Raw genomic sequence first — 16,401 nt, 5'->3', positions numbered from 1 at the left:
TGAGAGTTATTGTCTAGAGGAAATCATGAATGATGGCCCCTTTTTGAACAGCCTTGTTTTGATATACAATGGTTGTTGTGATGTGTCTATTTGAATAATTTATTGACGTGAAAAAAAAAAAACAACTAATAGTTTGACACTTTATTCTAAAAATAAACGTAGTAATGAAAGGACAGAATTATCAACATACGTCAAAATAAAACTCAGGGCTTTAAGGCATTGGGTCATCTCGGAAGACTTTCAGAACAAATTTGAATTCCCTTTTTTTTAAATTTACAGAAAGACTGCTTCAATGACAATACTCAGTCAATCTCTTTTTTTCCCCTCGTGGAAGTTTTTGGGTTTAAAAGGTCATAATGGGAATAAGGGGCGGCCTGGGAGTCGTCAATATTATCTTCTCCTGAATAGTCAGCTTTATTATTGTTGATAACAGGACTAACTAATTATAAAGCATTCTCAAACTGTCATAACCTTCACCACTAACCCTAGCTCAATTCACAACAATGACGCATAAGATAAATCTCTCTCTCTCTCTCTCTCTCTCCACCAATTTCCATCCGCTTGATATATTTCAAAATATAGCACTCTTTTTTTTATATCTCCATCTTATCATTCTCTCTATTTCTCTAACCCTCCTCTCTCTCTCGCTCTCTCTCTCTCTCTCTCTCTCTCTCTATCTCTCTTTCTTTAATTTATTTTTTCCTCTTTCACGACTCTGCTATGTGAACACTCTGAGGACTCAGCCTCTCAGGTTCCTTCTCTCGGACAATTACGGCCCTTCCATTCATCAGCAGTGACTAATCGTGTTACTTCAAGAAAAGTTGGTGAGCAAACTAAAGGTCTTCATGCCCGACGGGCCGATGCTGAAAGTTGGACTCCCAGTTTACCCTCGGGATTACAACAATTAGAAATCTGAACACGCGGAGAAGTAACGAATGGCAGGAAAATTATTTAAAACTCGCATTTTTATTTTATTTTTAATTTTTGTTCTGTTTTGTTTTGTTTTGTTTTTGTATTCGGTTCTTTCTTATGATCTTTCCTTTTCTCTTCCAGTTTTCTTTCATTTTAATCAATTAATTTATTTCACTTCCTTTTTTTTTTTTTTTACGTCTGATCAAAAATGTATTTTCATTTAGAGTTGCTCCTCTTTAATTATATATTTCTTCGCAGCTTGTGAACAATTTTTTTTTAAGTTTCTGTTTTTAAAAATAAATTTTATTTAAATTGTATTTCTGATGCTTTTTTAAAAGACATTCGCTCAAAAGTTTGTTTGTTGTCCATTTCTGAACTTTGTTCTACATACAAATGACACCACTCTGTCCTCCCAACCTTTCCACACGGTCATAAAACAGGAAGATTCTAGAATTACCAATACCTACTGACAGAAGCACTAGCTTATCTTGGTGGTGGTATAGAATGTGCGGCACTATGGTTTTGACAAAGACGCCAAACGTTTACATACATGATTTATTAGGATTCATGTGACTATTATAGCGATAACACTGGTTTAATTAGTAAGTTCAGCAAAAACAAAGAAGTACCTCTCTTTCGTGTGGGAAAAGGGAGGGGACTGATTATGTAAAGCTCATCTGTTTCTAGGGCTGACAATTAACGAGGGTGGCATGTGGCCAGCACAACGACTAACCGCCAATACTTCCCCAACGTAGGTCAGTTAAGAATTCGGTGGACACAGGGGCGTCCTTAGGATCCGGATCGGATTCGAACACTAGAACCCACGGTTCCCAAGCCAATCGCTTTATCACTCGGCAACCTCTAGAACGACTCCAAGGTTAAGATATCTGCCTTACTTCCTTTTATAAGAAATTTTATACATACTAATACTTATATGACATATTGACGACCCTGCCTTCTCCCCCATGCCATATGACATATTGACGACCCTGCCTTCTCCCCCATGCCATATAACATATTGACGACCCTGCCTTCTCCCCCCTGCCATATGACATATTGACGACCCTGCCTTCTCCCCCCTGCCATATGACATATTGACGACCCTGCCTTCTCCCCCCTGCCATATGACATATTGACGACCCTGCCTTCTCCCCCCTGCCATATGACATATTGACGATCATACCTTCTCCCCCCTGCCATATGACATATTGACGACCCTGCCTTCTCCCCCATGCCATATGACATATTGACAATCCTGCTTTCTCCCCCATGCCATATGACATATTGACGACCCTGCCTTCTCCCCCTTGCCATATGACATATTGACAATCCTGCCTTCTCCCCCCTGCCATATGACATATTGACGACCCTGCCTTCTCCCCCCTGCCATATGACATATTGACGACCCTGCCTTCTCCCCCCTGCCATATGACATATTGACAATCCTGCCTTCTCCCCCCTGCCATATGACATATTGACAACCCTACCTTGTCCCTCCTGCCTTCACTAACGTAATGGTTACATATAAATTCACTCATGTCTTGTATAGTACTTCTCAAGTTTGGCCAGTGCACGCCCCCTACCAAGCTTTGAGTTCTAACAAAATTACGACACTCGAAGGTTTGAACTGGCCCTCGGCGGTGTTGTCGAGAAACACCATCTGTACTCGGGGAGTGTGTTGTTTTAAGAGAGCGCCCCCACTCATCCCACCCAAAGTAAAAACAGTCCCCCCCCCCCTTTTCCCACAGTCGCTTCTTCCGATTCCGGTTGATTCTGTGAAGTGTGGTTGGACTGTGACAAGAATGGGAACTCTTTTCTGTCTGTCTATCTATCTATCTATCTATTTATCTATCTATCTATCTATCTATCTATCTATCTATCTATCTATCTATCTATCTATCTATCTATCTATCTATCTATCTATCTATCTATCTATCTATCTAGATCTTTCTTCTAATTGTTTCTACTTCTTTTTTTGTTCAATTCTCTCTTTCTCTTTTTTTCTGTACATCTTTTTCTCTACTATCTTTCTCCCCCTCTCTCCTTTCTCTCAGTAATCTCCTCTTAATTCTCTCTCGCTTTCCTCTCTTCTCTCTCTCTTTCTCCGCTCTCTACTTTTTCTATGTACTCTCTCTTTCTCTCGCCTCTCTTTTTCCCCCCTATATCTAAGCTGTGTCTATACTATGTTTCTTTTTTTTTCCACTCTTTCTCTCTTTCTCTTACTCCTTTCCTTATTTTATTCACTCAGTGTTTACTTTCTCTTTCTTTCTCTCTCTCTCTTTTACTTCTTAGAGCTCTCAAACCTATCCCATGTCTCCATATGAAAGCCACATTTATCAAACTCGTTCAAGAAACATTCCGACAAAGAGAAAATTGTTTTAATTTTGTTTCTTTTTTTTTTAAGTCACTATGTCCATTGAAAACCATGACAACATCATGTTGTATAGAAGTATTAGTAAGAAAAAAAAACATAGTTTAGTTTAAAATACCCAGACTATTTGAATGAGTGATTAAAAAAAAGAAGGGCTATGTCCTTTCTTTCTGTCTTCTTTACGAACTTCAATCATTTTGGAAACATTGGTAGTCATGTTTACAGCAAATAATAAATAGTACACAAGCTTACACTACAATGATCGATGTAGCCTACTTTCACTCCCCCTACTTACAGTGGCGCCACGAGGGCACCCTACGCCGCCAATCTAAACGTAACGCAATTCTTTTTTTTTTCTTTTCACTCCCGCCTTTCAACCTCGGGCAGACGTAATTTCAGCGGTACCGACAAGATGGCAGTAATCGATTAGCGCAGATGTGTCTTACTACTATTAAGAAGGTGTCGTGGGTAAGACTTGCTAGCACTTGCCTATGTATGTCTAACGAAACTTCACCATCAGTTATTTATAGTCTCGCGATGTGGTATCGATACGTAGGTAAAAAAAAAAGATTTTGTGATTACAATACTACGTAGTCGCCATCTGTTGAACTTTTTTTTTTATCACCAGAGAAAGATTTAGAGACAGAGAGAAAGAGAAATATAGAATTGAAAGAGAGATGTGAGAAGGATGATTAGAAATAGTTAGAAAAGTTTGTTTATATAATTAAACTAGATTAAAAATTGACATGTGTCTTGTTCCGTCATGACATTCCAAACACAAATAGCGGAGAAAAGTTTTCTTTCATTCAAAATGTTTTTCAAGATAGATGCACGCTCAATACTAAGGTATCTATCTATCTATCTATCTATCTATCTATCTATCTATCTATCTATCTATCTATCTATCTATCTATCTATCTGTCTGTCTGTCTGCCTGTCTGTCTAAGTCTGTCTATCTATCTATCTATCTATCTATCTATCTATCTATCTATCTATCTATCTATCTATCCATCCATCCATCCATCCATCTATCTATCTATCTGTCTACGTCTGTCTGTCTATCTATCTATCTATCTATCTATCTATCTATCTATCTATCTATCTATCTATCTATCTATCTATCTATCTATCTATCTATCTATCTATCTATCTATCTATCTATCTAATGTTATGGCACGATTAGGCATGAGTTATTTGTTTCCTAGAAAGGTGAAAGTGTTTGACTTAGAGACAATGACGGGTGACTAGTAAACACAAGACCAGGAATTGACTAACGAAATAGAAACAGTGTAAAAAGAAAACTTTAACTATCCCAATACTTCCATGTACGTACTAGATCTACGAGATTTGAAATAAAATAGTTTCAGGCCAATTTCATTTTGTATCTTTTCCATCACGTGGCCCGCAACACTAGTGTTAGAAATTAAAATGGCCCGCAGATTGAATTAGGTTGGGCATCATTGTTGTATATTGAAAATAAAATAATGGTAAAATTACTATGGTAGGCCAGTAGAGCAGGACTCTAAAATGTTTTCATAGTCCAGGATAGCTCTTGTCCAAGTCACTGACTTTTATAAAATTGTCATAACTCTAAAGCCTCCTCTATCAGTTTTATTACTATTGTGATGCTAGCGGTATTGAGCCTACACACAGGGAGCAGTTATTGCAAGTGTCACCGTAACGTTTGCACGCTAATGGAGGTTCACATTGTAATAACAAGGGGAACAACTTCTTAGCGTGCATGCTCTAAAAGTTTAATGAAACTGCAGCTCACTCAGTCTGTCTGTCTGTCTGTCTGGTAAAGAGTTTGTACACGTTATACTCCCTCATCCTATCTCGGATCAAGAATCAATAAAAACAATTAACTAGTTAGTTCATGAATTATTGGAAATTAATTAATTTGTTAGGTATATAACAAGAGAAGGAAATCGAACTTGACTTGTGTGATGGTATAAGTTGAATTAGCTCCCTTTACGTTTTGTAGGTCACAGTTTTAAATTTTGAAGCTAACAAAAGATATTTATAAAACCTACTATTTTTATAAGCAATTCGCTGGCACAGTAGTTGGCGTGCTGAATAGGCTTGAGGAGTCCCCGAGTTCGAATTCAGGTGTTTCAACTTCTTAAAGAAATGCATTTAAAGAGCCATCACAGTTGCATTTACCCAAACACCCTTCTTTCTAACCCCCCACCCACCCACACACACACACTTTTTCTCAACTGGTCCAGACTAGTGATTAGAATCATAACTTATTGAAAAAAGCCAAAAGCATGAAATTGCGCTTTAAAAAAATCAATTAGTAAAAATATTTTTAATCGCGCAGATCTATTATTGTAAGTCCAGATCTATTACAAGTTTAATTCTATGACCCATCCAAACGAATGGATACTAACACATGCAACATAAACCTTGTTGGCTTTTTTTTTTTCACAATTGAGCTATTGTTAGTGTATCTCAATGAAACGTCGGAGGTAGCCGGTGGGTAAAAGTTGCAATTATCTGTTGTATAATATATATCTTAAACAGGAAATCAAACATCTTTGAAATGACAAACATGATAAAAAGCTTACGGCAAAATTATTTGTACATTTTTGTAAAAAAAAATTTTTTATTTATTGTAGCATCCGTATTGATAGAAATGTCATCACACACATTCCACATAAAGACACCCCCACAGCAATGTCATCAAAAGCATTCCACATGAAGACACACCCACAGAAATGTCATCACACACATTCCACATAAAGACACACCCACAGCAATGTCATCAAACGCATTACACATAAAGACACCCCCACAGAAATGTCATCACAGATATTCCACACGAAGACACACCCACTAAAATGAAATCCCAGACATTTCACATAAAGACACCCCCACAGAAATGTCATCACAGACATTCCACACGAAGACACACCCACTAAAATGAAATCCCAGACATTTCACATAAAGACACCCCCACAGAAATGTCATCACAGACATTCCACACGAAGACACACCCACTAAAATGAAATCCCAGACATTTCACATAAAGACACCCCCACAGAAATGTCATCACAGATATTCCACACGAAGACACACCCACTAAAATGAAATCCCAGACATTTCACATAAAGACACCCCCACAGAAATGTCATCATAGACATTCCACACGAAGACACACCCACTAAAATGAAAGACATTTCACATAAAGACACCCCCACAGAAATGTCATCATAGATATTCCACATAAAGTCATAAAGAGACACCCGCAGAAATGTCATCACACACATATTCCAGATAAAAACACACCCACAGAAATAGCTACATACATCATTGCACTGAATGGTCTCATGTTTCTATAGCCATTGGCGTACGACACTGCCCTGTGGCCAGCACAAAGGATCAAAAACCTTTGACTTGCTCTGAATCAATGTAAGCTATTCAGATAGAAGCCATCAAGTTTGATAATATCATCTGAATTTCAACTCGTTACTTTGAGCGCAGCAGCTAAACATTAGCTCATCAACATGCTCGCCACTTTCTGAACGACGTCCTTGTAACCCCGTGAGTTTCAGCACTAAACACAACAATCAGACTACGTACGGATGTTCTTCTGGACACTCGTGCCGGACATGAAATTGGAGAATGCCAAAATTGACCATTGTCCACTTTGAACTTGTTTGCATTGGACGACAACTCTGTGTTGCCTTGCTTCCTGTACACGCGGCCGCCGTGTGATAAGTGATCCCCCGCGGTATTGGATCGCCAGAACCCCCGAGGCGGTCAGTCATCGACTCCAAATTAGTTAATTAGGAGAATATAAAAAAAAAAAGAACGCCGTGGTCAGTATTCTTGGGCATGTCAAGTAGTTTACGATCCGTGAAGATTGGAGATACCTCTCTCCCAGTTCCCACAACAAGCCCCTTTGTCCACGGCTACGCCCATGTTAGCACTGACTTCTCTAAAGCAATCTGTAGCAGCTAATTAAAACCCGCCAAACTGACCACTGCGTCCACTTGTGCATGGGTCCGTTTCTTTCACATCAAAAGAACCATTGATTTATAAACGTGGAGGATTCAGGTCTTTAATTACACATTCCCTCGGACAGCGTGGTCAGTTGTTGTGGCCAAGCCGGACCGCCCAAACACAACAAAGTTATGTCCAGTCGTTTGTCTCTTACGGGCTAGGGGCAACAGGAGTTAATGATGTGGTCATGCGGTCATCTTATTTAATGTCTGAATTCAAGATTTAATCGAAATCTGAACTGCTGCAGCCTTTTTGTGAGATGTGATCATCAATGCGACAAGCTATGTGCTAACCGAAAAGATCAAAATGGTCATGTCAAACAATTTTGAAAAGTCAGCCAACAAAAGAAACGAATGCGTCACTTACTAAAAGTTGAAAGCGATGAGTAAAAGTGGAACTCAATCAGAACAAAAGCATCAAGTATTGTGTTTCGTGACTTTGTATCATGGAAAAGACAGATTGAGTAGATCTAGTGGCTTGTTTCACATACAGAATGGTCAAAAATGTTAAGACACTTGGTAAAACTTAGTTTTAAGACATTTGATAAAGCACATTGTAAGACTTTGTTTGAAGACACGTGACTAGACACGTGGTTAGACTGTTAAATCTTTGTCGATATTAGTAAAACGTTTTTTTAATTAACAATACTCACAAAGAAAGAAACCTTTCTATTAAATATTTTTTAAGAAAAATAATTCAATCCTGGAACAAAATAACTTATAAAATAGTCTAATTTAAATACAACGGGCTTGTCACAGTGAGTTACATGTATAGGAGTTTCGAAACTCACTGTGACATGAGGTGATTTGTAATCACATAGTACATGTATATGCATGCCATTTGCACGGGGATAAAGATCTCTGTCTGTAAACTAAAACTACGAGGGAGAGGGGCAGTTGTTACCTGGTCCTCAGAGAGACAGGATGTGGGATTGTGGAGATTGTTAAAAGGAGAACATTAGTATTAAGTAGCATTGTGAAATGTATTCATATCTTGGTCTTGTCATTTGTTCTTGAAGCTATTATTCATTCGATTACGACGCCTTTATGGCTGCATCTCTTATGTAAACTGTTGCGCCGCCTAGAAAACATTATAAAAAGGGCATCAAAGATCACGCGCACAACATTACCATATTTAAATAAGCTTTATGGACAAAAATGTCTAAGAAAAATCGGAAAAATCTTGGAAGACAACAGCCAACCACTCCATCAGTACTACGTCAGGTCGTCGCGAAGTGGGCGACTACTGTCAATCAAGACAAGAACAGGCGGTGCAAAAACTCGTTCGTACCTTACTCGGTCAGACTATATCAACGCCACCCGTTGATCAGGAAACATGAAAAGGAACAAGATGCCTGTGTGTAGTCGCTGAATGACCTCTTTATGTTGTGTCTGTTCTATTTATGTGTAATGTTTCTGTTGTGTTGTCTTTATATGAGAAAAGAGTCCTTGAAATCACAACCAAAATTTCCATAAGGATCAATAAAGCAATCTTAGTCTTAGTCTTAGTCTTAGTCTTATTATTTTCTAGCATATACTTGTAGGTCGTCTCTTGAACGTTTTGAGCTAAAATAAAACTATAAAGCCTTCTATTTTGATAAGGTATTCCTGTCTCAGTGGTTAGTGTGGCGGCTTGAAGAGGCTTGAGCCCCCGAGTTCGAATTCAGGTCTTTCAACTTTTTATAAATTCATTAAAAAAGCGATCACTGTAACATTCACAAGATAACCTTCCCTTCCTCTTGTCCCAAGTGATGATAGGATAAGCCTGTTTAGAAAGCTAAAAGCCTGAAATTGCTCTGATAAAAAACAATTGGTAAAAAAATATTTCTAATCGCACAGATTTATTATTGTTAGTCTAAGTCTACCGCAAATTTAATTACATGACTGACCCAAACTAATTGATACAGCTACGCGTAATAAAAGATTTGTTTTTTTTTTTTTTTTAAAGAATTTTTCTTTTCTTGCTAAATGTTTAAAATGTTTTCAGCTTTCTTTAAAAGTTTCTAAACTAGGTGTCTATGTGGAGTTTGTTTGTTGCCCATGGTTTTAGTGGCACTATTGAAAACCACTAAAGATAAATCCATTTCTTTTTGGGCTCAACCCTACGTCGCTGACATTTGAAGCCAGTTGTCTTTGTTCTATAACCTTGTATCTTTGTGGGGGGAATTCCCGAGCCATGTTTATATAATTTAACATCATTTCTCCCGCTATTGACGCAGGCTACTTTCCCTGTCCGGCACTAGATTGACCTCAGCCGCCATCATTGTCCAGCCTTTCAATAGCCCAACCGTCCTGCTGGACAACCGGAAGAAGAGAGGGAGAGCATTAATGAAACGTTTATTAAAAGCCATGATTGAGGAGGGACGATGAAAGGGGCTGGGCGCCTTCCTAAGAACGTGTGACTCAAAGTAGGGGAGGGGGAGGGGATGATATAGAGCTAGTCAATAGCCATGTGGTAGGGAGAGGGAGTTCATGTTCATCTCCTTCCTCGGAATCCCTCCTTGCACCGCAAATCTTGAACTGACCGCCAATTATGACCCCCCAGTTGTCATAAAAGTGACCCGTCAGTGAACTCAAGATGTCTTTTCTCCCACCCCCCACTCCCTTTCCCATGCTGACATCAAACTGTCCACCTCTCCCCACCGCTCATCAAACTGGACACACGTTTCAGGGAAAGCAGTGGACACTTGAATGAAGTCCAGCGATTGCCTCTCGTGCTGTATGAACGCGTCTGACATCTGACGGTGACATCTTTCAAGTGGATAAAAGCTGGACTCTTTCTTTTCTTTCTTTCCTTTTTCTTGCTATCATTCTCTTGTATTCTTTCAACTTTTCTTATCTTCATTCTCTTGTATTGTTTCACCTTTTCTTATCTTCATTCTCTTGTGTTCTTTCAACTTTTCTTATCTTCATTCTCTTGTATTCTTTCAACTTTCCTTATCTTCATTCTCTTGTATTGTTTCATCTTTTCTTATCTTCATTCTCTTGTATTGTTTCACCTTTCCTTATCTTCATTCTCTTGTGTTCTTTCAACTTTCCTTATCGTCATTCTCTTGTATTCTTTCAACTTTCCTTATCTTCATTCTCTTGTGTTATTTCATCTTTCCTTATCTTCATTCTCTTGTATTATTTCATCTTTCCTTATCTTCATTATTTTGTATTCTCTCAACTTTCCTTATCTTCATTCCCTTGCATTATATTTTATTTTGTCTTCATTAACTTCTCTTATTTTATCTTTTCAATTATTTTATTTCCTCTTTCCTTTTTTCTCTTGTAAATGATTAATTTCATCACTTCTTCACTCTTTGTTTCCCCTAGCTAAACGTTTCCACTCCAACCTATTGACTCAATTCCTCCTAGAACAAATACATAGATATGTCTTCGTGAAAATTTTATTGGATTTCAATTAGTGATACTTTAGTCATTAAAAGGCTTCGATGTGGCGCTTGTCTGTTTTGAAACTTAATTCAGAAGCTCATTCTTATGCTAGTGTTGTTTTTTGCTTTTGTTTTTGCTTTTTTTTTTTGCTTTTGTTTTTTTTTCTTGTTATACAATTTTAATTGCAATGATTAATTCGATAAAAAGATAGATTAATATTTTTTTTAAAAGCTTGGAAACTGGAAAGTGCATGTGTTTCACTGAAGCAACAAACTACTCTCAAAACATCTGTCTAAAACTAAGTTAATTATTCACATCCATTTGTTATCATCAGTTGTTGTTTTTTCTGAAAAAAAAAAATCAAACATTTAACAATTTTCATACTATACATATTTTATTTCTGTGTATCTGTTGTTTTTTTATGGGTATTTTTTGTCCCAAAATTTGAGTAGATCTACGCGTTGTGAAAGGCTATCGATGTTTAAAAACACGTGCACACAAAGCCTTAAGAGTTTTTTTAGGTTTTTTATTTAACAGATGGCTGTGTTTGTTTTGTTTTGTTTTTTTTTTCTCCGTCCATTGTTCTGTTTGATTGTCATTTGATTAGAGATTGTTTGACTGTGTGTCTGATAAGGTGTCTCTATCACTCGGAACTATCAGGATTGTGTGTGTATCTGTGCCTGGGTGTGTTTGTTTAGGCACGCTGACCTCGTAAGCCCTCTGTGTGACATCAAAAGTTGTGGTCAGATAGGATTAGTAAGGGGCTTACATTATACTTCAATTTACTTTTAAATAGGGCTCGACAGGGGTCATTAAAAGATACTTGTTTAGACTTTTAAGTATTTTTAAACAACTGGACATCTGGTTTACAAAATTGTTCTTTTGTTCTCTTCTGTTACAATAGTCTAGAATACACACACACAAACGGTTTAAAAATTAAAATGAAGTTTTAAAAGTTTTCAAAGATTAAAGTTGTTGGTCGGCTCATTAGAACGATCCTTTTGACCAGTACTGACCTATGCTTTTACTAGGTGCAATGGTCAATGCACATGACTTTCATAGCTTCTGACCATTGTTGACCATTGCTACAAAACGTAAACTAGGGGATATGTTTAGGTCACATGACTCTCAGGACCTTCTGACTATTGCTGACCATTGCTACCAAAACGTAAACCTTGGTGCTATGGTCAAGTCACATGACTCTCAGGACTTGCTAAGGTCTTTCCGAAAGGTACAGAACGATTAGAAAGATGACAGAAACAAGGGGAGACAAACGAATGGTGGACACTAGTAGTGTGACGGCTTGCGATCCAACTTCCGGAATAGGATTGTCGTAAATATGAGGCTTAATGTTTATGATGCAAGCTGGTCTTGAAAGACTGGGACGCTTCGGATAAGGGCCGTGAACTTTGCAGGCAGATGAGTTAAACCAGACCGAAAGGATGCTTACTGGTAACTTAATAGAGCGGAGCAGGCCATCCTAGCCCAAAATCAAGTCGGTAACTGTCCCATTGCCCATTGGTGTTTATTTCAGACGGTTTCGAGAACACTACGTCACACGGTGTCGCCACTGCATCGAGGACGATGAGATAATAAACCACATTCTGTATGAATGTCGCATTTTGCATGAAGGCAAGGATTTGAGAAAGAGAGAGAGAGAAGAGAAAACTGGCAATGGGTCTGTCTTTGTACGGGGACAAGGCGACCTAAAGACTCACTGCCCGATTTCTTTCACGTGCTCTAAAGGAGTTATCTCAGCAGGATTTCTTACTCTCTGATACGGTCTTTCAAAGATTAGACCCCAGGTGGTTTAACTGGCATAGTAGATTGCACCTGGTAGCCAAGGGCGTGGGATACACACTAGAGACTGAAACGCTATCTACTGCTGAGGACAGGGATATAGGGCGAACAGAGACACTAGACCGACCACCGTCTGACAACAGTTATATCTGAGGTGGATGTGGCACAATATGTAGATTACAACTAGGACTGTATGTAGTCACGTCACCTACTGCAATCCTACTTAATCTTCCGGAGTCGAAGCCAGGCCTTAGTATTTACTCTTCAATAGACCACGTGAACATTGACTATTTTGAATTAAGACAGTCAGTAATGTCAATAAATCAAAAACTTTTGACGGAAATAGTGTGTAAATGAAATGAGAGTCATTGACTGAAACATTCTGAAATGCTTTACACAACAGTAAGATCTCACCCAGCCCACGAACGGATATTTTACAACTTAAACTTAGCTTAACGTAATTATCTATATGACCAGATTATAGCATTTTTTTCGTGCTAATTGAACGCATGCCTCAACAGCGCTGACACCTAGCCTTCTTTCTTTACAACTAATTGAATTGTTATGAACATAAAGATAAGAGAGTCAAGAACCATGTCTGTATAGAATGGCTTTAATACACTGAATGACTACACAGCACACATTTCGTGAACACATTCTCAAGGACGAGTTACAAGCACATGTAAACATAAGAACGATAACCGATACAGAATACAATTTTCATAACACACCCTTTCCAGAAAAAAAACAATAGCGAGATTAGTTGATAATATATAGTTGATAATTAAATGTAAAAAATCAATTTCTAAGGTTTGAAGAATTTTCTTTCTACATTAGTCTAGGACTTTTTCTTAGTCTAGGACTCTTTCTTAGTCTGGGACTCTTTCTTAGTCTAGGACTCTTTCTTAGTCTAGGACTCTTTCTTAGTCTAGGACTCTTTCTTAGTCTAGGACTCTTTCTTAGTCTAGGACTCTTTCTTAGTCTAGGACTCTTTCTTAGTCTAGGACTCTTTCTTAGTCTAGGACTCTTTCTTAGTCTAGGACTCTTTCTTAGTCTGGGACTCTTTCTTAGTCTGGGACTCTTTCTTAGTCTAGGACTCTTTCTTAGTCTAGGACTCTTTCTTAGTCTAGGACTCTTTCTTAGTCTAGGACTCTTTCTTCACTAAAACAAATTCAACAATGCATTTTCTTTTGTGTGTATCTTTTGGTCAGAAATGGCAAACTTGAGTTTGAACTAGTGACAGTCTACTTCGAAGTTGTCTCTAAATCCGTCTTAAAGCAAATTCTCAAGATTTGTTCACGGCTGTCTTCAGTTGTCTCCCACTACGTCTCCCCTTTTCTTCTCGGTCTAGTCACATTTGTCTCTAATCCAGATTAGTGGACATTGTGAAATATTGATTTGTTCCGTGAAGTAGCTTCATTATTTTATTGTAGCCGGTGACAATAAAAAAGTGTCAAGACGGACGCGGCAAAAAGGATTCCAACGTTTTGTGATTCTTTAGGAATAGGATTAAATGTTGTCCTTGACACTGAACACACGAAACAAAAAGTTGGGAATAAAAATGAAAAATGGTTTTGTCTATTCGTCCTTCATGTTTATTTCTTTTGTCTGGGCTTACGAGGCTATCGTTTGGTCAGTGCAATGACCGACAGTTTTCAAACAAAGAGATACATCTAGAACTAGATTACTTCTGCTAGATGTATGACGCAGGTCAAGTAAGCATTGCGTGGTTGACCTAAACATGAACCATCTTTACATAAAAGAATTGCAAAAAGAATGACGCCATTCACTTGTGATGTTTAAAAAAAAGAAAAGAAGGAAACTATTTAGTTGGTTACGTCACATCATGCATCTTTAGTTATTGAGGATATACCTGTCACGTGATAGATTTTACCAGGACCTTATGATGAGTTTCAGTTTGATTCGTTCAATTTATTCTGTTTGTTTGATTCGTTCAATTTATTCTGTTTGTTTGATTCGTTCAATTTATTCTGTTTGTTTGATTCACAATATTTCCAATTTGGCTTGAATCTATTTGATGTGATGCACTAATGGGATTTAAATATATAAATACTGATGGATTGATTGATTGAGTGAGTGAGTTTCTTAAAGTGCCTGTGTTCGCATTTTAACTTGTGAGTATTCCTTAAGGACTTTATTCCTTGCGACTTAAGTTGAGCCAGAGTAAGAACAAAGGAATCCGTTCAAATCTTTCGTCACAAATAAAATATCAATGCAATGTACTATAAGGTTAGTTCTTCAAGTCAAAAAAATGTACACATGATTAGTGCGTAAAAAATTCTTTTAAATTGATTTTGTAACCTGGTGAAGAAAATTGTATTTATTACAAAGCTTATATTAGATCACTATGTCTGTCTGTCTGTTTGTCTGTCTGGTAAAAATTGTGAACACTTTATTTCTTCTACACCCCCTCCTCGGATCAAACTTTACATAATTATTTATTGTACCTAACAAAACATAAATCAATAAAAAAAATAATTAAGCAATTAATTGCTGATAATTAATTATTTTGTTTGATACAAACAAGGGACATTAATCCTTCAGTATTAGGCGATATGGCTAAATATGTGTTTTTCCCCCTTAGATAATTGTACACTTTATTTCTCCCACACCCATTCTCGGATCAACTTTTCACATTTATTTATTGTAACTAACAAACATGAATACATTTAAAAATTGTCACATTTGTCAATTAGTTATTGGCATTTAATTATTTTGTTTATATCGAAAAAGGGAAATGACTTCTACATTATTGAGGTATATAGTTGTAAATATGAAGTTCTTCCCCACTAGATACGTATTGTTATGTCTTGTTTTATATTTCGCCAGTTCTTCATTTGAGGTCTGCAGCTCAATTAATGGTCCCCTAGGCTTACATTGGTACCTAGCCTCACTTAGTCGTGGGAAGAAACGATTTCGCTCAGGTCCTTATTAGTGGTCTAGAGCACACAAGAATTTGACTTCATGTCACATGAACCGCAATGTCTTGTGGGGGACTTAAGTCTTCAAAGTTTATAACTTCTCCCCCCAACCACTAGAATTGCTGCAGCTTTTTGCTAGATTGTCTTCCTTGTTATTTGCTAGATTGTCTCCCTTACTTTCCCGCGGATACCCTGACATAATAATTCCCCCCCCCCCCCTGTAAATATTCAAATTTACACATTAATATAGGTTTCGATTCAGACGACTACCCACAAGTATATCTGAAGAAATTCTCGAGTCTGATTGGCTTGGCAGCATTTCTACAGTGATTGTGTGTATAACTAGTGGCTAGTGATTCTAACCATACGCTTTTCTTTTTGTCTTCCATCCTCAGGTAAAGACGACAAGGGCTGGAGCATGTACATTGATGAACATCGGAGCTGGTTCCTGCACATGGACGAGCACACTAACCGGACGGAAGGGGGTATCCGGAGCGGCAGTACCGTCGGCGTCCTCTTAGACCTGAACCAGCACACCCTGAGCTACTTTGTGGATGACGTCCCTCAAGGACCCGTGGCTTTCGACAATATGCATGGGGTCTTCTTTCCGGCGGTCAGCATCAACAGGGATGTCCAGGTCACGTTGAAGGCCGGGCTGGTACCGCCACTGGACAGTGCCAGTGAGCTGGACTACGAATAATGTCCTAGACTACGAATAAACGCCCTAGTTGTCGCAGGACCCGCTTCAAATTTGAGAGATTTTGGCTACCTTTTATTAACACAGTAAATAGCACAAATCGATAACTACCATACGAACTTGAACCTCGCCCCAGAAAATTGTGGGCACTTCTTGAATACATATATTTTTCTTATGAAATTTTAATTGGAGAGCCCATTGAATGTTTCACATTACTAAATGATTGTACATGTTTTCTTTACATAAAAGAGGCCATTTATTTGACCACAATTTATAGATTCGAAACTTACACTG

The 16,401-nt window shown here is 38.0% G+C and overlaps 1 protein-coding gene across 1 annotated transcript in view; it reads left to right on the top strand.

Annotated features, from left to right (window-relative positions):
- The window catches only part of LOC129925052 (E3 ubiquitin-protein ligase TRIM9-like), a 28,172-nt gene extending 12,062 nt beyond the window's left edge, over nt 1–16,110 (top strand). Inside the window, exon 2 of the mRNA XM_056023384.1 lies at nt 15,806–16,110. Within this exon, the coding sequence (XP_055879359.1) occupies nt 15,806–16,110 (305 nt within the window). The remainder of the gene's footprint in view (nt 1–15,805) is intronic.
- Nucleotides 16,111–16,401: the final 291 nt, after the last annotated feature.

This window comes from Biomphalaria glabrata, chromosome 3, assembly GCF_947242115.1.
Source record: "Biomphalaria glabrata chromosome 3, xgBioGlab47.1, whole genome shotgun sequence".
Classification (NCBI taxonomy): domain Eukaryota; kingdom Metazoa; phylum Mollusca; class Gastropoda; family Planorbidae; genus Biomphalaria; species Biomphalaria glabrata.
Note: the sequence above shows the minus strand (reverse complement) of the source record. Positions and strands in the feature narration are given on the sequence as shown.